At 61.5% G+C, this 23,763-nt stretch overlaps 3 protein-coding genes across 3 annotated transcripts; 1 reads left to right on the plus strand and 2 right to left on the minus strand.

Annotated features, from left to right (window-relative positions):
* The first annotated feature begins 376 nt into the window (after window positions 1-376).
* TBC1D20 (TBC1 domain family member 20) lies at window positions 377-11,999 on the plus strand. Its single transcript, XM_074157310.1, has 8 exons — window positions 377-571; window positions 3,133-3,318; window positions 4,550-4,630; window positions 6,428-6,614; window positions 7,426-7,527; window positions 8,397-8,538; window positions 9,219-9,403; window positions 9,541-11,999. Exons 1-8 carry the CDS (start codon window positions 529-531, stop codon window positions 9,794-9,796), a joined length of 1,182 nt encoding a protein of 393 aa, XP_074013411.1. The 5' UTR covers window positions 377-528; the 3' UTR covers window positions 9,797-11,999.
* Window positions 12,000-14,604: 2,605 nt separating this feature from the next.
* NRSN2 (neurensin 2) lies at window positions 14,605-15,293 on the minus strand. Its single transcript, XM_074157672.1, has 2 exons — window positions 15,117-15,293; window positions 14,605-14,988 (listed from the first exon to the last, which is right to left on the minus strand). Exons 1-2 carry the CDS (start codon window positions 15,291-15,293, stop codon window positions 14,605-14,607), a joined length of 561 nt encoding a protein of 186 aa, XP_074013773.1.
* A 5,830-nt stretch (window positions 15,294-21,123) lies between these two features.
* SOX12 (SRY-box transcription factor 12) lies at window positions 21,124-22,014 on the minus strand. The gene has a single exon (XM_074157544.1). It carries the CDS (start codon window positions 22,012-22,014, stop codon window positions 21,124-21,126), a length of 891 nt encoding a protein of 296 aa, XP_074013645.1.
* Between the last annotated feature and the right edge of the window lie 1,749 nt (window positions 22,015-23,763).

Below are 23,763 nucleotides of genomic sequence, written 5' to 3' on the forward strand. Positions count from 1 at the left end.
TCCGTGGCAGGTAGAGCTGGTGGTCGTTGGCGCCGGGCCTTGAGCTGCCGGGGATGTTCCACCCCGTTCTCCTCCCTTATTTCCAGGGAGGGAGGTTTGGAAACCACGGGGCTCGCTGCTCCCTCCCGGATCAAAGACATGGGTGAGCCCTGCAGAAGAGGGGACGGCTGCCAGCCCCGATGCCCGTCAGCTCTCGCACGAGGAAACACGAAAACCGTTTTTTTAAGTAAAAAAAAAAACCTTAAAACGAAGGTCCCAGCGTGGGAGCCGGGGAAGGGACACGTGCTGCGCCCTCCCGTCTGCGCATGCGCAACCGCGCCGCGTTTCCCTCCTGACCACGTGATCCTCCCCAAGGCGCTGCGCCTGCGCACTCCGCCGCCGTGACGCGCCGCCCGCGCGCCGGCGGCGGAGGGGCGGGGGGAGCGGCCGGGGGCGGGACGGGACCGGAGGGCGCGGGGAGCGCGGAGCCCCAGCCCGGCCCGGTCCGGTCCGGTCTCCCACCCGGTATGCGCCGAAGCGCCCGGGAACATGGCCCGGCGGAGCCCGCCGCGCAACGGTGTCGGCGGCCACGGTACGGGCTGGGCCGGGCCTGGAGGGAGGTGTAGGGGGGGGCGGGGGGCGGTGAACCGGTTTCTCTGAGGCGGGTGGGGGCTGGAGCGCCCCCTGCAGGTGCGGCGGCGCCCCCTAGCGGCGGGGCGGGGCTCGGCGCTGCGCTCGGAGCCGCCCCCCCCGGGGGGTCCCGGGGGCTCGAACCCTCCGTTCGGGCCCACCCCGTTCCCCGCCGCTCTGGCATCATCCCTCGGCGCTTGAGCGGGCTCCCCAGCCAGGCCGCGGGCAACAGCCGGGGCTGCCGTTTCCTGACTCGAGGCCGGGCCCTTACGCTCTCGGGGCTTCGCTTTTCCAGGCCGCCCCTCACGGCGGTAAAGGGGGGGGGGCGGTGGGATGGTGGTTCTGCGGCAGCGCCGGGGCTGGTCCGGCCTTGTCAAGGGTTGTGTAAGTGCCGGTGCCCGGTGTCTGCACGTTGTTTCGGCCGTTGGGAACCGTAGGGCTGCTTCCTCTCGTGCAAAGGCACCCCGGTTGGGGCAGTCATCCCTCTTCAGCCCACGGAGATCCTCTGCGTTCTCCACACGCAGGTGGGTGCCGTGCTGGGGTGCTCTCCGGTGAGAGCTGTTCCAGCTGCTGGTTTTAGCCATGGGAGTAAACAAAACTCCACTCCTTGCTGGTCAGGTGGACCTTCCGTGGTGGTACGGTTTGAAGTACGGTTTGGTAAGCCCCCGTGCTCTGAGCTTGTGTTTCTGGCTCCCTTTCAAAGTGTAACTGATATTGCGAGTTAACGTTTTGTGGTTTTGAAAATAGGTGGTTTTTTTTTTTTTTTCTTTGTAATACTTGCAGATATTGTCTGCCGTGCGTTTGAACAGTGCAAATATTGGGTTTTTTGCCAGTAAATCTTAGAGGAGGAGCCTGCAATATGTGCTGCTTCCTCCGTACTACTCCTTAAGTTCTTTGTGTGTGAACAGTTGCTGCTTCTTCCATAGGCTTTGTCTCCTCCTTCCCAAGGCTTTGGTATGTGACAGCCTGTGGAAGGGGATAGGGAACCACCAGCCGAGCAGAGCTGGTTCCTGTTCATGTGCAAATAACTTTGCTTGCACAAGGGGTGGGAAAGGAAACAAAAGGAAATTGTGGTCATTACGTGAGTATTAGCTTTAACATTACCAGCAACTTGGTGTTTAGCGGGGAGTTGGAGATCTCTCATAGGCTGTTACAGCTTGGTTTTGTCCAAAAAGTGGTTAAAAAGGGTACTTCGAGAAGGGACAGCATCCACCCCTTGACCTACTTAGCATCTGTGCGTGAGCAGCCTGCCGGCCTGCCGTCTCCCATTCAGACGCCGCAGAAAGCTGTACTTCCAGCCAGGCTCTCACACGCAGCTCCCCGGGAGCAGGGAGAGGGCCGGGGCAGCGCCGAGAGGCTGGAAGTGCCACGTGGGCAGAGGAACGCGCTCCCCGAGTTGCTGCCGGGAGAGCGTGGCGTTGAGAAACAGCTGTTTCTCCATCAGGATCTTTTAATTCCTCCCACCTCAAATCCTATTCGGACACGTCGCTTATCAAGCAAAATCCTGTTCGGATTCCCAAGAGTAGTTGGATCTGTCGGAAGAGCCTTTAGCTAAAGGCAACGTTTGTGGCCTCATCCTGCGCTCTAGCCCTGTGGCTCCTCAACAAAGCCTTCTTAGTGGAAACTCCTCCAATGTGGGATATCAGGTGGCTCTCGGCCACCTCTCTTCTTCCTCACGTGAGTCAGCGGTGACAAATTCCACGATGCAGTGTGAAATAGTGTCCCTTCTCGGCTCCCTGGGAAGCGCTCTAGTGTCCTGTAAGTGCAATTAACCCACCTGAAACCAGAGCACTGTGTGCTTTGTGTGTTATTCCCTTCCCTCCCTGCCCCCGAGTTCACGTGCTCCACAGAATTGGTTTAATGTCGGCAAACCTGTGCATATACTAATAGTTGGGGAGTTTGTGTTTGTTGGGAGAGAAGTCGGTATGTTTGTGATTTGTTAACTCTGGTATAATTGTGCTCTTTCTTGTGACTGTTGCTGTCCATGGAAATGCTCACACTTCTCCCTAGGGTGGCTGCATCCAGGAGCCGCTGCCTAACTGGGAGTTGGTAGGAACATGAAGTCCTGGTTGTAGGAAACACTTGACACCTGAGCTGGCAGCTGCGTCAGAGAGCAAACAGTTGCAGGATGGCTTTGCACGACCGTCACGGTCCTGAATGGAGCTGTGATCTGTTGGGGAGTATGGGAGCTGAGGGTGAGGGATCCACTCAGACAGCGGTGGTGGCTCCAGTATCAGGAGAAGCAGCAGTTGTCTCCCAGCGTGGGACCAGTGGGGTGGGTAGGGAAGCGGTGGGGGGTGCGAGCCCCCCCAGTGCTGAGCCTGTGGAGATGGGGACAGTGAGCTGGTGGGTCACCCACTGGGGTCATCCCTAGCTTGTCCTGGCAGGATGTCTGTCGGCTCTCCCATGTCATCTCCCTTGTTATGTGTGTGACATCGCTTGAGTGGATTTTTCCTTCCCTGATCTGAGTTGTTCCCCCCTGTTTGCTGCCTATCAGCTTGCCTCTCTGTGGTCTTCTTACAGACTTTGATTCTAGGAAGAAAAGAAAAGTGGCGGAAATTTATCAGGCTCTGAACAGCGACCCCATCGACGTGGCTGCGCTCAGGCGGATGGCGATCAGCGAGGGGGGACTCTTGACGGATGAGATTCGTTGCAAAGTGTGGCCGAAGCTGCTAAGTGTTAATACAGACGACCTGCCCCCTCTTCCAGGTATGGAACAGCCTGGGCCTGGGTGCTTTGGAAGAATGACTTGGTGATCTCTGTGCACGCTAGAGGAAGAATCTCAGAGGTTGAAGCACGTGCTTTCTGACCTACCTTCTCCCTGTATACGCTGGTGTGTTTCCCACCAAGCTCTTGTGCGAAGAGGACTCGCGCTGCAGCCTGAACACTGTAGCTTCCCGCACTGTGTTGTATGTAAATGGCAGATTTGGAAATACACGGCTTCCTAAAAACAACATTTCCATTGTGCTGTGAGGGTGCTATTATCTTTAGTGACAGTGATGGAAATTAGTGCTCTTTGGATGCGGTTGGTGTGGTCCCGAGCACTGTAATGGCATGCTGGCATGTGTAACTTCATCTCCAGTAGAAAGTATCAAACTTAATTTTTGTTGCTGCCGTGGAGAGGTGGCTCTGCTGAGCCCTGGCGTGGCCAAAATTCTTCCAAGCTCTCTCTTCCGGGCATAGATGAAGCAGTTTGTTGCATGAAGCACCTGTGGTGTTTGGTCAGAGCAGAAGCAGGGAAAATGACCTTCCTGATGAGATACCTGCATGGTTTTTAAACCTTAGCAATGCAGAAGCTCCAAGTCTGGTAACTTTTGCAGTCACTGTCCCCAGGACAGATTTTGTTGTTCCTGAATTTGTGGCCATTCAGAAGTGTGCATCCCCCCACGTCAGTCAAGAGCTGGATTATGTTAGATGGTCAGAGCTGCTGGAAGACAACACTTAATTTCACATGATAGATACTTCAGTGTGCCAGCAAATTCTTTTCTCTTCTGTTTTAACTATCTTAGCTACCCGTGGGTGGAGTTTTCTTCTGAATTATTTCTATTTAATAAACTACTCCTTGTGGTCTCCACAGCCTATCATGCCTTGCTGCTGCCGAGTACGCTTTGAATTGCACAGCAAAATTGTGGAGCAAAGAGCTTTCCAGGAATGCTGGGAGTGGTGTCAGTTTGAGTGTTTTTACGTATGTTGTTTAAAGAAATAAGTCTCGTTTCCTCACCCTGAAGTGCTGTTAGTGTCAGAATGCGGAGCAGTGCAAGTGAGGGGACAGGGCTGGTGCGTGACGTATGAAAAGGCGACATACGGTGGGGTGGTGTGTCTGTGTGTGCAGCCTCATCCTCCTGCCTCCAGCAGGTTTTCTCCTGGCCCCCTCGCCCAGATCTTTTCCAGGTACCTTTGGGCTACTCAGTGTTAATCGTATTCCTCTTTTTCTCAGCAGGAAAGGAACTGCGAGAGGACAATAAGGATTATCAGCAAGTCTTACTGGACGTGCGGCGATCCCTGCGCCGTTTCCCACCAGGTGAGAGGGAATTCTCCTCTTCCCACTCTGCAGAGAGGAAAGGTCTATGCCTTGGGGCTCCTCCTGGCTCAGACCTTACTCGGGGGGGATTGCAGTAGGTGACGCTCCATTGCTCCGAGAGCCTGACTTCTAGAAAGCCCTTTCCTCGTGAGCTGCTTTGTTCAGCGGAGCCGTTCTGTGGTTATCGGTTTCCTTCAGCTGCCTGTGCTACAGCTGGGTTTTGATGTGGCCCTTTCAAGGTTACTCTTCCCCTTCCCCTGCTGAGTCTCCCTGCCAGCAGGCCGGTACTGTTGAACATTTGCAGCACAGAAAGGCCCGGATCCTGCGGGATCCTCACCTGTTGTGAACAGGATGGGATTAGGATAGATGGAGCGCTTGAGAGAAGTGTAGTGACAGGACAAGGGGTAATGCTTTTAAATTGGAAGAGGGGAGATTTAGATTAGATACCAGAAAGAAATTCTTTCCTGTGAGGGTGGTGAGGCACTGGCCCAGGTTGCCCAGGGAAGCTGTGGATGCCCCATCCCTGGAAGTGTTTAAGGCCAGGCCGGATGGGGCTTTGAGCAACCTGCTCTAGTGGAGGTGTCCCTGCCCAGGGCAGGGGGGTTGGAACTGGATGATCTTTAAGGTCCCTTCCAACTCTAACCATTCTATGGTCTTTAAGGTCCCTTCCAACTCTAACCATTCTATGGTTCTGTGATTTGCTGCAGTTTATTTTAGGCCGTAGTCTGGCTGGGGGGTGTGGCAGGCAGGTTTGTCAGCTCTTACAACAAATTCTGGTGTAAAACGATCTCAAAATCAGGTTCATGCACCAAATTTTAAGAGGACTCTGAACCTTTAGAAGCAAAATGTTTTTGCAGTTGTTTCATTCTGATGGGTGGCTGGGGCCTTGTTGTGCTATTTATAAAACATTTAATCCGGCAGCTATCTAACTCTGCGGAACAGTCCTCATTTCTGGCCAGAATCTGCTCCCCCCCTTCTGCTGCATTTATTTTGCGTAAACAGTTGATTCACTCTTGATTTTCTTTCGAGTGCGGATACTGTGTGCAAGCCTGATTCCTGAAGGGTCTGCTAGTATGGATTTTTTTTGCCCTTGAATGGCAGCCTCCTGCCTATTTTTAGACGCATTAGTGAAGCAAGGGAAAAGGAGAACTTTGTCATTGCAGGATCTCCGCTGGGACTTTCTACTTGGCCTTTGGGCATTTTATCTGTTGACAAAGACTGCCAGAAACTGGCTGCAGCTGTGCATGGCAGGAACAATGTTTTTCCTGTGACATCCTGTCCCTAAACACATGTTGTTAGCAGGGGACCGATACAAAGTTTTGGCGATGGTGGCCTCGCAATCTGATGCAGTTGGCGCAGTTTGTGTGAAAGTGGGTCCTGTTTAATTTTTTCCTAGAACCCCTGGGAAATTAAAAATGATTAAAATGTCCTTAGCAGTGCTGGATGTGCAGCACAATTCACTCTTTGCAGCACTGTACAAACCTCAGTAAACCCTACTCCCGTCCTCCACGGGGACTTCCTCGCAGGTAGGGGCACTGCAGCTCCAAAGGTTAAACAACCTGACAACTGGACAGCTTCCCCTGGGCCACCAGAGTTTTGGGGGACAAGATTAGGGCGTAGGATATATTTTTTTCTGGTAGTTTTACAGCCCTCCCCTTTGCACCACCTCCCTTGGGATCAGGTGGGTTGGTAAATGCACAGATCCTCTCCTTGCATACTGCAGCTGTGCTTGCTGCCATGGCAGGCACCGGTAGGTGACACAGCCCGTCCCACCGGCACCTGATGTTGTCCCCACAGGGATGCCAGATGACCAGAGGGAAGGCTTGCAGGAGGAGCTCATCGATATTATCCTCCACGTCCTCAAGCGCAACCCCCAGCTGCACTACTACCAGGGCTACCATGACATCGTGGTCACCTTCCTCCTGGTGGTGGGGGACAGACTGGCCACGGCTCTGGTGGAAAAGCTCTCCACGCATCATCTCAGGTACTCAGGGGGCTCAGCTGGAAGGAAGGAGCTGACTGCGTGTCCTCAAGCTGTGGGGACACCTGTGCAGATGGGGCTGAGCTAGAAGGGGAGCCTGGAAGGCAGAGCCTTGGGTTAAGGTCAGCTGTCTGTCATGTCCATACCCAGAGGGCTGCTGGGAGAGAGAGCAGCGTGACCACACGATAGCACATGGCTTTGCAGCGAGTTGTGCTCTGGGGAAGGGATAATTGAAGGCTGTCAGTTAATTTGTAGCATCTCTTGAAGTTGAAAAAGCCAACGCACATGCATTATTCATAGTTCTCTGGCTGTCTCTGTTGTCAGGACCTCTGCGGCTCCTGGGGGCTGGCTCAGGACGATGCCTCCCACTTAGCCTCACACAGCCCTGGGCACCGTGGTCTGCACCGCCAGTGTCCTGAGCCCCAAGTCAAATGACTCTCCTGTTTGCGCACTGAAGTGAGAACAAGCCTTCAGCTGGGGAGTGCTCTGGGGGAATTCTCCCTCCTCTCCCAGATGGGGAGTTAGTTTTTAGATGCTGAGAAGGTTTGGTGGTTCATGTGTGCACTACAGCAAAATAAGAAGTGTCAGCTGACACCAGCGTGATCTGGGTCTGGGTTTTCTGTGCAGATTAGCCCTGTGTGTCCTAGATAGGTAGGAAGGGGGCTATGCCAAATAGAATTCCTCAGGGCTGGGGGCCACCCCGCCAGCAAAGCTGTTTATTGCAAGTACATTTATTTACCTTCTGGTTGCCTCCCTGGAGGGAGAGCTCTCTGACATGGTTGCTTGACAGAGTTTCTCTTAAATCTTTCCTCAGGGATTTTATGGACCCAACGATGGATAATACCAAGCACATTTTGAATTACCTGATGCCCATCATAGACCAGGTGAACCCTGAGGTGCATGACTTCATGCAGAGGTACGCAGATGTTCCCTCTGAGCCCCATAGCTCTCCCCTGCCACTCTCATGTTACTGTTCATGGGGCCGATCACCAGCCTGTCCCCAGCAACACAGTGGCTTATTCAGAGTGAGTCAACGCAGGCCACAGCTAACAGTGACAGTCCAAAGCCATGTGGCACTCCGTCCGAGCAGACCCTCAAGCTGCCTGTCTTGAGGGGGTTTAAATGGTGTCCTCTTCACCCCAGTGGTCTGCAGTCCATACTGGAAAGGCTGGGGGATTGCAGACAGCATCATGCAAAGCTGCCACAGCTGCTTCACCTGCCCAGTTTTGTGGTGCTGTTGCCTTGCTGTAGTTTGTTGCTAGTTCTGGGGATAATTCCTAGGTTGTGCAATAGGGACACACAAGTGTAGTGCAGGCAGAATAAAGCAGAAGCAGAAAGGTAAGTGGGAAGGTTCAGTCCAGAGTCCTTTTCTGGGCAAGTGCGTCTGTCTTTGGGTACCAATCTTGATTACAAACTCCCAGAAGTTAATAAGCCCTTACGGTTGAAAAGGAATCTGAGAAGTTGAATGTGCTGTGGGACTTCAGGTGCCCTCAGGTCAGCGTGCCAGTGACGTGGTACATCACATGTTCGGGTTTTCCTGAAAGCAGACCATTTGGACCTAAACTGTGGACCCTACTGGATATGAAACAAGCGGTACTTTGCCTTGTGATTGTAGCAGAGGTGCAGTTCATGGATCTGGCCTGAGCTCCGATTGCTCTGCCGATAGCTGGATCTGTCTCCCCACCCAGGTGTGGGGGTGTGGTACAGGGATTGCCCAGGAGCATTTCAGCGCTGTTTCCAAGCTGCTGGCAGCGCCTGATCTAACAGCACTTTCTCTCTGTGCAGTGCGGAGGTGGGAACCATCTTTGCTCTCAGCTGGCTGATCACCTGGTTCGGGCACGTTTTGTCTGACTTCAGGCACGTTGTGCGATTATATGACTTCTTCCTGGCTTGTCATCCACTGATGCCCATTTATTTTGCTGCTGTGGTAGGTATTGGCCAGAGGTGGTAGCAGGGTTAGCCATTGCAAGGTGGGGTAGTTTGGGGCTGCAGAGGGGGGCTGGCAAACCCAGTGCTCCTGCTGTCCCCAGCTGCACCCCACTCTGCACGGGACCGCAAGGCCAGCGATCCTGGGATCCAGGATTGCTCGGGGCAGCGTAGGGGTGTGCAGATCTGCAGGCTGTTCCAGTTCAGTGCCGTGGAGGCAGCATGACCTGGTGTTTTTCTTTGCTTCATGTGCTGGCTCTGCTGCTGGGCACTTGTTCAGATCCTGGGGAGCCTGTCTGGCTGGGGGCAGCCCTGCGCTGTGTATCCATCTGCTTTTTCTCCTGTGGGGGGTCCAAATAAATCTCTGAGGACAAGCTGCAGAGTCAAGCTGTGCGAGGTTCTGCCTGCGTCTCTGACCTGCCAGTAGCAGGCTCTGCTCAGAAGACAGACATAACTAACCAGAAAGGGGCTTTCCACGTCCTCAGAGTCTTGGGAAGGGTTTGGCTTTTCTCTTCCCAGACAGGGAGTGCTTCACTGCAGTGTGTCCCCTTGAGGAAGGGCAGGTCTTTCAGCCAGAAGCGAAATGGTTTTCTCTTCCGGTTCTGGAGTGAGTGCTAGCCAGTGACAGGGAGTCATCCCCGCTTCCCCAGCTGTCCTCAGTGCTCTCGCTCCTCTCTGCAGATCGTGCTGCACCGGGAGCAGGAAGTTCTGGACTGCGAGTGCGACATGGCGTCTGTCCACCACCTCCTGTCCCAGATCCCGCAGGACCTTCCTTACGAGACTCTGATCAGCAGAGCTGGGGACCTTTTTGTCCAGTTCCCACCATCCGAACTTGCCAGGGAGGCAGCTCAGCAGCAGGCAGAACGGTGAGTGCGGGGCAGCCCATGTGTTCTGTACATCCCCCTGCTAGGTCTTGCTTCCTCGGGAAGATCTTCCTCCCTGGCAAGAGGCTGGTCCCGAAGCCGAGCCAGGGACACTCCTTGACCAGTTTCTTCTCTTGCAGAACTGCGGCTTCCACTTTTAAGGACTTTGAGTTGGCATCAGTGCAGCAGAGACCAGACACTGTGTTGAGGCAGCGCTTCAGGGAGCGGCCCCGAGGGGAGGAACGGACAAAATCCATCTTGACAAAGCCAAGGACCAACCGCTTTGTCAAGCTGGCAGTGATGGGGCTGACGGTCGCCCTGGGAGCAGCTGCCCTGGCCGTGGTGAAGAGCGCGCTGGAGTGGGCACCCAAGTTTGAACTGCAGATTTTTCCCTGAAGCCAGAGGAAGGGCCTTCTCTGTCACCGCTGTCCTTCCTTGGCGGGAAGGAGTGATTTTTTGATGAAAGGACGTGTCCGGAAACAATCTCTCTGAAGATTATTTTCTATTCTTGCTGCGTCCTGTGACGCCTTTGGCCTTTGCAACAGAGACTGATGGGAACCAGCCCAGCAGGATTGTTCCCCACACCGATGCTCACCTTGTTCTCTCCTCCCTGTGCAGGGGTGAGCAAATGGGCCACCATCTCGTGAGGAACTGGAGGTACGGACGAGTCAGGCTCCTCAGGCTGCGCTCAGGTGACTGTACGAGTGGAGAGCTGTGCGTGGGCTATGCTGAAACGATCCCGTGTTCTCTCTTAGGGTTAATTAGCGTGAGCGAGGGCAAATCCTCACCTGGAGGAGAGCGTCACAGCAGGGTTTGGCCTGGGTGCATGCGTGTGTGTGTATGTGTGTGTGTGGGCGAGGGGCTGTTACACTCCTGAGGAGCAGGGGAGCCCTCTGGCTCCGAGTCGCTCCTGTCTGCAGGCTGCCAGCACACCCTGCCGTCTGCTTTCAGCTTCGCTGGTGGTCCGACCCTTCCCTTTCCTATAGGCAACCTCTGAGTAGAGCCAAACCTATCACAAAGCCCTGCCAGCGCCCTGCCATGAGGTTGTTTCCAGCCTGCAATACTCCCTGGCTCCTTTTGCTTCCTCATCCTTGCAGCCTGATCTGTTTATGGGAGAAGGGCAGGGGACAGGAGCTGACCCCTGGGACTGCCAGAGGGAGCTTAGCTCTCGGTCGCTGGGGCTCCTTCGGTGGCAGTAGCACGATCGTATCTTGGGTCAGTGAGGTGAAAGACAAGTTTTGCTCGCCCTGCCCCAAGGTATGTGCTGTCATGAGCCAGATCACGTCACCACAAGAGTTAGTGGCACCAGAAACACCTGTAGCAGACTTTTACATCTCTGGAAGCAGGCTCTGAAGCAGAGAAAGGCTTTTTCCACCTTGAGAAACAGTTTGCACAGGACAGAAGTCATTGTGGTAGGAAATCTTTCTTAAATCTCCCCCGTGAGCCGATCAGCCTTCAGTGTCATCCCTTGGAATAACCCAAGTGAGGGAGTTTCCCGGAAAGGCCACTCCCCACCCCTGCATAGCTCCCATTTCCCCACTCAGTCCCATTAGCAGTCCGAATGTTCCCTGCCCTCCAAGCTAAGCAGCGAATCCTTCCAGACAACTCGGTGTCCCACTGAGACAAAGCCAATAGACACTATATGCCTCTACCTCTCCCCTGAGCTGCTAAACCTCCCGCAAGTGCCCTTACCTGTCCCTTACAGCTCCCACCCTGCTTCCCCGCTGTTGCTGTGTTGTGCCCAAAGCCATCTGTGCCGTGCCCAGGGGCTGCACACCTGAAAGTTGGGTGTTGGTTGAAGAGTTACGGATTTTGGGATAGAGAAGAAAACTTGTGCCCTGCAAAGCTCAGCCCCCGCCCTGTCCCAACCCCCTGCTTGGCAGTTCTTAACTGCCTCTTGGGTAGGTTTGAGGTTGCCCTGTGGGCCCTCAGTCTTGGAGGAGCCTTTTTGACCACTGGGCTGGCCAGAGGACATGCGGGCAGTCGTCACGCCTGACCCGTGTTTCCATAACGCTCTGAGCAGAGGAGTTTCCTTTGCCTCTGCAGGCTGAAAGCCAGAGTGTGGGAATCTGCTCGGCAGGGCAGTGAGACCTGTTCCCTCTGCTCCTTGCTGGTGCCAGCAGCTGGCTCCACGCCACTGGTGAGAGCCGGGGGCTGCTCAGGGGTCTCCTCTCCCAGCGTGGTTGAAGGCAGAACCAGTTTCTGGGCCCTCAGCGCCTCCCCGGGGCAGCAGCAGCAGCGTGGGACGAAGGGCTGGGTGACTTAGCACTTTAGAAACTTGTGGTGCAGGAGAGTCTGTGGTGGCTGCGGGGACCTGGGGCTGCTGCTGGAGGTCCTGGGGACCCCTCTGTACACTCCCCCACTGCCCTGAAGGAGGGGATGGCTGGAGCCCCCACCCTGAGGGGAAGCCCCTGTGGCCCCCCCCAACTCTCTGGCCATGATGCACTTTAGTTCTTGTGTTGTCCCCGGGGGAGGAAGGTCCTGGAAGGAGGCGGTCGCTGCGGGTGCTTCAGTTACTCTGTACAAAGACTTATACATACCCATGTAAATGCAGATTTGTACAAACCCTTTAACTGTAAAATAAACAGTTACTTAACACACTTCCTTCCCTTCCCCTGTGCTGGCCGGGGCTGTGATGTGGGGCCGGGGATGCCAGATCTGCTTTCGTGGCACCCCGTGGCCTGGCACTGGCACGTCCCCTCAGCAGCCAGGCCAGCGCTGTGGTCACTGACCCGCGTGGCCTCGTGCCCGGCAGCCTCGTGGGAAGAGGAGCGGGAGTGGAGCCAAACGGTGCTTGCGTGTCCCGCTCGCTGTTCTCCTTCCATCTGCCCACCTTTGGTTAGACGCCAGGACTTGCACGTGCTGTCGGTTCTTCGTGGTGTCCCCCCCGCATCAGCGGCACGGTAGGCAGAGCGGGGCTGTAAATAGCCTGACCTCCCTGCCCCTTTTGCACCCCGGGCCGGGTGCCCACCTGCGGGAGGAGATCCCGGGCACAGCCAGGGCACGGTGCCCATCGGTGGGAGGCCTGGCCGTCACTGCTTTCCCCGTGCAGCCTCCAGCGGCCGGGCACGCTCCGATGAGCCGGGCTGACGCAGCCGCCTTCCCCGGGCTGGGAACGGGCTTTGTCGACAGCACGGGGCTGGCGGCTGTATTTACCACATCGGGCCAGGGCTATTTTTAGTTTCCTGTGGCTTCTTTGCTGGGAGCGATTTTTCTCAAAGCCCTTTGGGAGGAACACGCAGGCAGAGGCTTGCAGGGTGTGTGGGGGGGGGGACGTTGGGGGCTCAGCAGGGCAGAGGGTGGGCAGGGCTGAGGTTTTACAGTGACAGGAGGCTCAGAGCTATCGCTGCACCCTTCCTGCAGCGTGTGCTTTCGTTACCGTGATAAGGTGGTGCCCAGCTCTGGCTGCCAGGGTGCCCTGGCCAGAGCCTGGACAGCGAGTCCAGCACCAGCCAAGGAGTTAAACAACCCATCAGAGTCCCTCATCTGCTGGCACAGAGGGATGGCCAGGCCCCTTTGGGATTCAGCAGAGAGAATAGCCCACAGGGAAATGTCACACATCTTTTATTTACCCCAAAAGAGCTAAAACAGGGAAATGGTGGTGTGTGCGAATACCCAGGCGCCTCCCGGGTGCTGTAGGGTGGGTGCAGCCTGGCACGGGCTGCGTGTGCAAGCTGGGCACGGCTGGGCACAGCTCCAGCAGGATGTACAGCCTGGTGACACCGTGGCCAGCAATCTGGGGTCACCGCACACAGGGGTGGCACACGGGTCTGTGGGCACGGGCTGCTTTGGCCTTGCCGGCTCAGGGCTGTCCTGGTGCTCCTCCAGATGCTTCCTCCGGGCTGGATCCAGGCTGAGCTGTGCAGCCACCAGCTCCTGTCCCGTCATGTCACTCCCTGCTGTGGCTGATGCCACCGTGAGCCCAATCGCAGCATCCCGGCCTGGCCCAGCTTTCCTTCCTCCCTGCCCTGCCTCACTTCCCACCTTCCTGCCCCACCACCCTGCCTGTGCGTGACCCCAGCACCCCACAAGGGCATGGAGACAGGCCCTTCTCCCACTCCCTGTCCCCCCTTGCCTTACCGCCCTGATCCCCAGCCAAGGAGATGGCTGCCCCTGCCCCGCTGCGCCCGAGCCCGGCTGGTGTGATCGGGTCCGGTCCAGGGTCACTGGAGGAGCTGCCAGATGCCACCAGCTCATCCATGGCGTGGTCATGCTCTGGTCCTGCTGCTGCTGCGAAAGGTAGCGTGGGGACATACCAGCGTGCCAGGCCAAGGCCGTGCTGGCCCACTGGAGCGGCTTGGCTTTTTTGAGGACGCAGGGCCAAGCTGGGGGAACGGGAGGCAGAGTTTGGGGCCCTGGCACCCCCATGGTGCCCGCTGCAGCTGGCCTGTGCCAGCAGTGGGTGGGTGCCCCTGGGGTCCTGCGGGCCGGGAATGCTGGATGTGCTGCACAACGCCTCCCTATTCCAGCACACGGATTGCTGTGGGGTGATGTAAGGCCCTGGTGGGTCCCCACCTCGCGGAGACGTGGGACAGGAGCCTTATAGCACCGGGGAGCGTGGGCAACCCCCGAGCGAGTGGCAGGGACAACTCCAAGTGGTCCCTGCTCCCAGAGTGATGCTGGTCCCCAAGCACAGCCCAACATGCAGCGAGGACCCTCCCGCTGAGATGCAGCAGCACCCCGGGGTGCAGGGGTGTCCCGGGGGAGCTGAGATGTTGGTGGCCAGGGCAGGTGGTGCACGGGGCTGCGCTGGGCTGGCAGGAGAGGGCACATGGAGCCATGTGTCCCCTGGGTGCCCACCGCTGTGCTTAGTCACCAGCAACGGCTTCAGCAGCCTCCCACGGGGAAACTGAGCCTGGATGGTTTCATTCCCAGGTTCCGACCCAATTACACCATGAATGAGGCGCTGCTGGCAGAGGGGGCTGGCGATGGCCACCATGACAAACCTGGCACTCGCGGGTTTTCTGACACAGACACAGCAACAGCCACCGAGCCACCGGCGAAGGGATCCCGCAGCATCTTTACTGAGTGGCAGCAGCTGCAGAAGTGGGGCTGTGAGGGACAGCAGGACGCGGTGGCCGTGCCAGGGTTGAGCCGGATGCTCCACAGTGCTTGCCACAAACCAGGTCCAGGTGGTCCAGCCAGCTCCCAGGGTACAGCACGGCTTGGCCCCGTACCAGGCATCACCCATCACCTCCCCGGCCTCAGGTGTCCCACCGGGGCTGGATGCCGTGAACGTGGGAGATGCCGAAGGGCACCGCCGTCCCCACGGGGGTGAAGGCGGCGGGGGTCCGCAGCGGGGGGCTGCCGCGCAGGATGGGCGAGAGCTGCTGCTCCTCTTCCTGGGGGCGGCGCAGAGCCAGCGCGCAGGAGAGGAGCCCAACGGCACCCAGTGCCCCGGCCGCCACGCACAGCGCCATGCCCACCAGCCGGCACATCCCCAGCGCGTGGTTGTACCGCACCGCCTGCACGTCCAGCACCATGAACTCCTCCTCCCCGATCCCCTCCAGCTTCGGGGGCACCAGGGAGCCGGTGGCCAGCGCAGCAGCCCCCACAAGCAGGAACAGGGTCCCTGTGGAGAGGCTCACCTGGGGACAGGGGCGCAGGGCTCAAGGTCAGCATCAGCCCCCCAGATGTCATGGCAGGATGCAGCCCACGCAGGATGAGGGCAGGGGGCTGCATCTCTGGGGGAAGCAGGGGCTTTGGGGTCTCTTACCTTCCAGATAAGGGGGGCCCAAGCTCCGTGTGGCGAGGACCCATCCCTGTCCCCGTCAGGGCTGGCCCCAGTGCAGTCCTCGTAGAAGAGGTGGAGGTAGGAGCGGACCCCGTACCACTTCCCCTGCGCCACACTGGGCCCGCGGCCGCAGCTGCAAGCCGGCTCACGGGTGGGCATTGGGCCTGGGGGGCATAGGGAGGCCAGGATGGGCCATGGGGAGGGTGACAGGACCCACAGCAAGCCCCCATGGGGCTGAGTCAGCTCCTGCCCTTGCCCCCGGGGTGCAGGGCAGGTAATGGGGCACAGTGATGGATGCACCACCCCCCCCCCCATTAGGGGCCATTGCCTGTTTTGGGGAGCACCAACAGGGATCCCAAGAGCTTTGCCCCCCACAACCCGGCCTGTCCTGGGCCAGATCCAGACCTGGCACATCCCCCGCACAGCCCCGCCGCCGCGTTGGCAGGATCAGGCCCGACATCAGGCCATCGGCAGCCACCCAATCGCCGGCGATGGGGAAGGAGGGGCGGTGGCAGGGAGGGATGCGGGGCCGCTGGCTTGCGGGGACACTGGGACACGGCCACCACATTGCGGGGAGAAGGCCAGCACGTCCCCTTCCCGCTGCCTGCCCAGGGATGGGGCATTGCCATGGGAACTGCCTGCTCAGCCCTTGCCCGGGCAGCCCCGCAGCCTGGCGGGTGCAGGAGCCGGGGGGGTGGGATGTGAGTGGAAATGTCAGCCTGGAGGAGGGTGAGGGGGGGGACTGGGACCCTTTCGGTGCCGGCCCCGGCACTGAACAAAGCCCTGCACCAGAGATGGCTCACCAGGGGAACGCACTGCCCCGAGGGACCAGCTGGGACCGGGGACATGTTTGTCCCTCCATCCCTTCTTGCATGCAGGGATCTGGGGGGGGAGGCAGCCTGGTGCTGCTGAGGTTTGAGGGGGAGGATCACCCCGGAGACCACACCGGTGCACCCGTGGTGGCCATTGCTCTGTTCCCCCTGGGCTGCCCTCATCCTGCATCCCCTCCGTGTCCCCACACAGGCTCACCCCTGCCCACATCCCTGCCTCCCAGCCCTGCCTGCTCCCCACTTACCTCTGGGGGGGGCAGAGGCCTTAGAACATCCTTCTCTGTCCCGGTGCTGTCACCAACAGCAGTTCCTCTGCTGTCACTCAGTCTGGGAGGCACCATCCACGGGTGGGCAGCCAGCCCCCAGCTTCAACGCAGCCCCAGCACCGTCCTCCTCCCCGGGACGTGGGGTGGGGAGGGCAGGGGGGGAGGCCGTGCTGGGGTGGAGGGGAGCGGGCAGAGCGGGTCCCTGCTGCGAGTCCGGGAGCCGCTGCTGCCTGTGGAGCTGGCGAGACGCTGCGTGCAGCTGCCGTGTGTGACTCACAGCCGGGCCGGCGGCGTGTGCACGTGCCTGCGTGGGCAGCGCCGGACACCGGGCACCAGGCTCTTGGCCCTGCATGGCCCTGGCCCGTGGCGAGGTCAGGAGGGTAGGTGCGATGATGGCTGGTGAGCTGGGACCCTGGCAGGACCAGACCCACACGCTTTCCCGCTCCTTGCCGAACCAGGTGGCATCCTCGGGCAGAAGCCTGGTCCCGTGGCTGAGGGGGTGCTGTGCCACCCTGCTGGGACATCTCTGTCCCCATGGCTTTGGGACTGCAGCCAGGACACCGCTGCCGGGTACTGTCCCCGCTTCGGGACTGCGGCCAGGATGGTGCTGGGTGCTGTCCCAGAGCAGGGGAAGCCCTGCGCTCCCATGGGGCTGGGGTCACAGCAGCACCCACCAGACACCCCCACCCCCCCCAGGCACAGCCCGGTCCCCAACATGGCCCTGGTCTCAGGGCAGGGGCTGGTGCGGTGGGAGGGGCCGGTGGTACCCAGGGATGCTCTGGGCTCCCCTTGTTGCCATGGCAACAGCGCGGGGGGAAGGGGGGAGTGACGCAAGCAGCGCGTGCCCCCCGTGCCCCCCCCCCAAGCCCTCCTGCGGGGTCGGATTAGCACCCCGACACCCCCGCTCTGGTCCCACTGGGGCTGATCCCCACCAGGGGTGGAGGTGATGGTGCCGTGGGGCTGTGTGTGCACAGAGCAGGCATAGCACAGGCGTGCATAGACCACACGCGTGCATTGTACATGCATGTGCACACACTCATTCACACACCGCATGCACGTGTACAGCTTGCACACACGCGCCCGACGTGTACGCACACGCACTGCACACCAAGCAGGTGCTTACACACACGCAGGGGGATGCACACACACACACACACGAGGAGACACACACAGCCCCCAGCAGCACGGCACTGCTCCCAGGGGATATCCAGCCCACTCTGGCTGACGAGGGGGAACCTTCTTCAGGGGGGAGCCGGTGTCCCTGGGGAACAGCCAGTGTGGGAACCCACGGAACTGGGGCTCAGGGTGGGAGCCTGTGGGCTGGGGTGGGAGCAGAGGGTCAGGGTGGGAGCCCATGGACCATGGTGGATGAAGATGGGAGCTGGCTGCTGGGGACCCCACATCCCCTTGGAACCCCCATGTTCCCTGGGGATCCCACATCCCCCTGGGAGCAGCGAGGCGGCGCAGGAGGAGCTGGAGCCGTGGGCTGCAGACCAACACACTTTATTCCATAGTCACAACAGTCAGGATAACTGTAGGCCGAGCTCCCGCAGAGCTGGAGCCGGCCACGTTGCACCCCCCCACCCCGGGACGGGACGGGGAGCAGGGCTGCCCCTCGGCTAAAAGCCTATTTCTCCAAGACAACAGATACAGGAACCCTTCACTAACACGACACTACAAAGGTGACCCCGAGCGCTGGCGCCCGTCCGCAGGCTGCGCCGGGGCCCCGCCGGCTCCGGGGGCCCCCGGCCCGTTTGGCCACCGCCGGGGCGGCATCTTCCTGAGAGAAGTTTGGTTTATTTTTATTATTCATTTTATTATTATTATTATTATTATTATTCGCTTTGTCTCTAGTGATGACGGGATGTCGCACGCGCACGCACACACGCTCGCACACGCATGCCAGCCAGCACCGGGCAGCGGGGAGGCGGGGGGGCGCAGCGGGAGGGGGGCCGCACGCTGGGGGGGTCTCTAAGCACTACAACCACACGGCACAGAAAATCCACCACTGTCCACAACGGTTCTTCCCCCAAAAAACACACCCAGCGAGTCTCGAGGAAGGGGCAGGAGGGGGGGGGACAGGGACGAAGCGGATGGTGTTGTGCTTGTGGCCAGGGCAGGGGGGGGGGGGGGGGGTGGGGGGCGCCCCGGCTCTGGCTCCGGTTCTGGCATTGACCCAGAACCTGCTCCTGAGGAAACGTTTCGCCTGACAGTCCGTGGAGGGAGCTCCCCAGCCCACAGGTGATGCACGGCACGCAGGGGACCACCGGGACTCTGGGCCACCCGTGCCCCCCCCCCCCCCCGCTGGGAACAGGAGATGCAGCCCCGAGAGCTGCAGGACTGGCGAAGCACACGTATGATGCGAGACCCTCACCGTGGCCTCGGGCCCTGCCAGTGCCTGGGGGGCTTTGGCTTCCCCACGGATGGGGATGGAGGGTGGGCGGCCGACAGCCTCGGCACCTTTGCCAAGCGCTTCCGGCCACGGCGTGGGGCGGCCACACACCCCGAGAAGGCACCGAGGTGCTGTGCGCGTTGGAGAGCCCCGGGGCCGCAGGACCCCACGGGAACCCCAAACCCAGCTCACGCATGGGAGGGGGCTTTGGGTGTTCCTGGCGTGGGGCTGCCCGGGGGGTGGGAAAGCAGAGCCTCCCCGGGACGGCGGTGAGGCGGGAGCAGGCTGCCGGCATCACGGCTGGCCCGGCGCTTATTTGGCTTATTTGGGTCTGGTGGGGAACGGCCTGGGGGGGGGGGGTGGGTGGGTGGTGGTGCAGGGACGGGGACGCGCTCTATATGGGGAACACGTGTCTGATGCGTGACACCCGCCTGCCTCCGCAGGCTGGCACCCGCACCGGGGCTACTGAAACACCGCGGCTAACGCAATGCCGACACACACACGCACAGCTACCGCTACACACCGACACATCTACAATGCTGATGGCTGGCCGTCAGGGAGGCACCTTGAGGGGACCCCGAGGCCACCCAGAACGGGGCTGGGAGACACCGAGCATCCCTGCAAAGGGCCCGGGGTCACACCTCTCCCGGCACCGCGGTGCCTCCCCACGGCTGAGCCGGGGCCACCGGCATCTCTGGCAGGAGGGCCAGGCAGGTCCCCACCTCCAAGCCACCCTGGGGGGATACCAAGTCCCAGGGCTGGGGGGCAATGCCCTTCCCCTGGTGGCAGCTCCGTCCAGCCCCACAGCAACAAGCAGGCACAGGGCAGCCTGCGACCGGCGGAACCGGTAGCCCCAAAACAGGGAGGCAGAGCCCTGGGGAGCAGGTGCCCCACAGCCCCCAGCACCCCACTGCCCAGGAGGGGTCAGAGGGGCTCTCACACACCCAGAGCCCCTGGGGAATTGGGGACATGGGGGACCTCAGAGGCTGCTTGAAGCAGCGGTCCCTGCCGAGCCCAGTGCAGCTCCTCCAGGTGCTGCCAGCCCCTGCCACGGTCTCATCCCCAGGGCTGGCAGCTCCGAGTGCCCGGGGTCCCCACCGACACCCCACACGGCACAGCCATACCTGAGCACAGCCCCTGCCCCACAAATACAGCCTGCGGCGGCCACCGAGCCGGCACTGCAGCCACGTGCTTCCCGGCAGCAGGAGGAGGCAGCTCGTTGCAGGAAGGAGCCATTAGGAAAAGCAAAGAAAAACCTGGCTGGAGGAGCCGCTGCGGCAGGACCTTCCCCGCCGGGAAGCTCCTTGGCAGCGCTCCGCTGGGAAGCCCCCTGCTCTTGGCGGAGCCGGCAGCGGGGTACGGCATGGCACTGCGTGGAGGAGCACCGCGCCAGAGCATCGCCCACACACCGCGCACCCACCGGCATCAGCTGCCGCTGCTCTCAGCTCCGTTTGGGTGGTTGCTTAAGGCAGATTTCCCTCAGCATCCCTTCCCAGCCACCCAGCGCGCTCCCCGCCACCCCGGCGGCATCGCCCACCACGGTTGGGCATGGTGGGACCCGGCTCCACTGGCCAAGATGAGCCAAATGGGAGGGGGTCCCATGTGGGCACCGGTTCCAAGGCTAAAATGGGGGCTGGCTGCTCCGGGAAGGGCTCGTCCCTGCCAGGTTTCGGGGTGCACAGCCGCCTCTGCACAGCCGCCCGGCAAGAGGAACAACACAGCCTCCCGCGGCCACGTGCGGATCACGTGCGCTCAACTTTCGCTCTTCCCAAAGTCAGCGGCGGGGAGCGCACGCCGCAGGGAAAGAGCCGGTCCCGTGGGACGCCGAACCCCCAAAGCCAGGGACCCCCACGAAAGGGGGTGTCGAGCAGGGAGGGCTCCACATGGCTCTGTCACCCCCGGATGCAGCGCAGCCGGGGATGCCTCCCCAAGGGCTGCGACCGGGAAGAGGAGAAAACTGAAGATACGATTTAAATGCAGTCAAAAAGCAAAAGGAATTGGCCATTCCCTGAGGAATGGGCAGGGCAGGACGGGCACCGGGAGCCGGGGCTGGCATGGGTGCTCCCGGAGAGCGGGAGGGAACACCGGGCAGCGGCCGGCGGGGAAGGGAGCAGCCGGGAGCAGCCATGGCCGGCAGCGCCGCGGTGGCCAGAGCCACAGGGGGAAGGGGCCGGGCGCTGACAATGAAAACCCGATTAGACGTTTGCATTTCACGGGCAAATGACCACGGTGGCAAAGCCACGCGTCCTGCGGTCGCAAGGCAAGGGCCAGACAGACGGACGGATGAGGAGTGGGTGTGCCGGGGGGGATGGGGTGAGCAGGGAGCTCTGCCTTCCAGCGGCTTCAAGGCAAAAATACCTGATTCCTGCATGTAAACAGCTGGTTTTGATTATTATTTTTTTTTTTCTGTTTTTTTTTGTTTTTGTTTTTGTTTTTTTTTTTCCTTTCTATATGACCTGATTGCGGGGAAAAAAAAGAGCGTTACCTGCAGAGCGTGGGACTCAGTAGGTAAAGACCAAGTCCGAGATGCTGGACATGAGCCAGTCCCCTGCTATCATCTCTGTCACCTCGGGCGTGCAATAGTCCGGGAACTCGAAGTGCGAGGAGCCTCCCCGCGGGAAGAGGTCATGGTCCTTGTCGAAGATGGACCAGTCCAGGGCACCGCAGGTGGCACCGGTGGGTGCCCGCCCGGGCAGGACCCCAATCAGCTCTTCCTCCAGCTCCTCATCGGAGGAGCTGAAGGAGGAGGGAGGGGACCCGGCCGACATGGGAGAGGGGGACCCACTCTCCGGGGACCTCCCCGGCTCGGGGCAGGTGGCAGCGGGGCTCGGGGGCGCGGGGAGCTCCTGGGGGCCACTCTCCCCGGTGGGTGCCACGTGCCAGGCGGCCGTGCCAGGCTCCGCGGGGCAGTCCTCGGTGGGTACCTCCGGCGTGGGCTCCTGCGGGGCGTCGGGTGGCTTGGCGGGCTGCCTGCGGCCGGCAGAGACGCGGCCCAGCACGGAGGGCTTGATCTTCACCGGGAGGCGCGGGCGGGACGCGCCGGCGCCCACCTTGCCCTTTTTTCGAGGCCGGTACTTGTAGTCGGGATAGTCGGCCATGTGCTTGAGGCGCAGGCGCTCGGCCTCCTTGACAAAGGGGATCTTCTCGGAGTCGTGGAGGAGCTGCCAGCGCCGGCCCAGGCGCTTGGAGATCTCGGCGTTGTGCATGTCGGGCCACTGGTCCATGATCTTGCGACGCTCGTGTTGCGACCACACCATGAAGGCGTTCATCGGGCGCTTGATGTGCCCGCTGGGCGTCTTGCACCAGGCGGGCTCGGCATCGCGGGTGGGCAACGGGGCGCAGGGCTCCCGCCGAGCCTCCGCCCCCCGGCCCCGCGACCCGCGCTGCACCATGACGGGGACCGGGACCCCCCCACCCCCACCGCTTCTTCTTCTTCCTCCTCCTCCTCCTCCTCCTCCTCCTCCCCGCCCGCCGCCGCCTCCCCGCCCGCCGCTACGCGCCGCGCCGCGCCGCCCCCATTGTGCGGAGCGGGCGGCGGCGGCGGGGCGGGGCGCAGGCGGCCGCGCCGGAGCCCGGGGGCGCACGGCGGGGGCGGCTCCGCCGGGGCGGCGGTCGCTGAGATGCTCCGGAGGGGTCCCGGGGCTGGTCCGGTGGCCTCCGAGCTCGGGGATGCTCCGCAGTTGTCCGGTCCGGGGATGCTCGGGGATGCTCCGGGATGCTCCGCACCGACCCGGGGATGCTCCGGACCCGTTAGGGGTTGCTCCGCGCCGCCCCGGGTTTCTTCCCCGGTTGAGTCGGAGGATGCTCCGGTCGGGTGCGGTGCGGGGACGCTGCGGCGGGTGCAGGTCGGGGGTGCGCGGGGGCGGTGCGGGCAGCCCAGGAGCCGCACGCCCCCCGGTGCCGCTCTTATAGCCGCCGCCGCCCCGCCCCCGGTAAACACCGCCGCGCCGGTTCTGTCAATGGGAGGCACCGCCCCCCCCCGGCCCATTGGCCGCGGGGCGGGGGGGAATATCCCGCTCCGCCAATGGGAGCCCTCCGGTGAGGGGTTGCTGGAGAGAATGGCAGGGCGGCACGCCCCGGTACCCCCGCCACGGCACCCCGGCGGCTCCCGGTGCCCCCACCTGAGCAGCGCAACACCACCGGTACCTTCACACGAGCGCCCCGGTACCCCAGTCCGGGCTCCCCGTGACCTCCGGTACCCACCCGGGGATGCTCCAACTACTGCCAGTACCCGCTGCTTCCCTGGTCTGGGTACCCCGGTGTCGCCGGTGCCACCCCCACCCGCACGTGGGCACCCCCGGGGAGCCCCTGCATCCTCTGCGGACCCCTGGGAGCTGCACCCCAGACCGGGCACGGCTCTCCCCGGTGCCCCCGGCAGAGCTCTGGCCCGAGACAGCCCCCGTGCCGTCCCGCTGGGGCTTGCAGCTCTCTCCCGCCCGCGGCGTGGGAAGGTCGGTGCCTCCGTGGGCACGTCCCTCCCCGACCGGCCCCAGCGGCTTCTCCCCGGGGCTCGGTTGCCTGGCCGGGAAGCGGGGGCCGCCGGCCGGGGGATGCGCTGCCCACGGGGCGGGGGAGGCGGGGGGAACACGCCGCTCCCCCCGGTGACACGAGTGGGGCCTTGCCCCGCCGCGGCGCAGCGCGGCCCGGCCCCGCCAGGCCCCGCCCCTCCCGGCCTGGCCCCGCCCCCTCCGCGGGGCTGCGCGCGGCACCAATGGGGTGGCGGCGGCGGCCCCTGTTACCCCGGAGACCGCCGGCTGCCCGCCGGGGGCCGCGCCCATTGGCTGCCGCCGCGGCGCGCGGGCCCGCCGCAAGGCGTGCCCCCATTGGCTGCACCGCCCGCCGCCAGTTGCTGTGGTAACAGGGGGCCCGAGCCGGGCCCGGGGCCGCGCCGCCGCCCGCGGCCTAACCATGTCACTGAGGCCTGCCCCGGGGCCTGCACTGAGCCCCCGGAGCCCCGCTGCCCAGGGAACACCACACAAACCCCCACCGCGGCTGCCCCATCGCGCTGGGCCTCGCACGGGGTCTGGCAGCATGGGGCCGGCCCGCGCTGTTGCCGCCCGGTGTGGATGGAGGCCATGCCCGGCACCGGGCACCCGCCACACAGCTCCCGTATGACCCTGGTTCTGTGCAGCTGCCCGGCC

Source organism: Numenius arquata, chromosome 12, assembly GCF_964106895.1.
Source record: "Numenius arquata chromosome 12, bNumArq3.hap1.1, whole genome shotgun sequence".
Taxonomy (NCBI): Eukaryota; Metazoa; Chordata; class Aves; order Charadriiformes; family Scolopacidae; genus Numenius; species Numenius arquata.

Excerpts from the sequence above, each read along its gene's own strand:
- TBC1D20 (XM_074157310.1), top strand. The coding sequence starts at position 529 with ATGGCCCGGCGGAGCCCGCCGCGCAACGGTGTCGGCGGCCACG. Across the intron at positions 3,319-4,549 it reads CGACCTGCCCCCTCTTCCAG|GAAAGGAACTGCGAGAGGAC; the intron begins GTATGGAACAGC and ends TTTTCTCAGCAG. Across the intron at positions 6,615-7,425 it reads CTCTCCACGCATCATCTCAG|GGATTTTATGGACCCAACGA; the intron begins GTACTCAGGGGG and ends ATCTTTCCTCAG.
- NRSN2 (XM_074157672.1), bottom strand. The coding sequence starts at position 15,293 with ATGCCCACCCGTGAGCCGGCTTGCAGCTGCGGCCGCGGGCCCAGTGTG. Across the intron at positions 14,989-15,116 it reads GGGCCCCCCTTATCTGGAAG|GTGAGCCTCTCCACAGGGAC; the intron begins GTAAGAGACCCC and ends CCCTGTCCCCAG.
- SOX12 (XM_074157544.1), bottom strand. The coding sequence starts at position 22,014 with ATGGTGCAGCGCGGGTCGCGGGGCCGGGGGGCGGAGGCTCGGCGGGAG.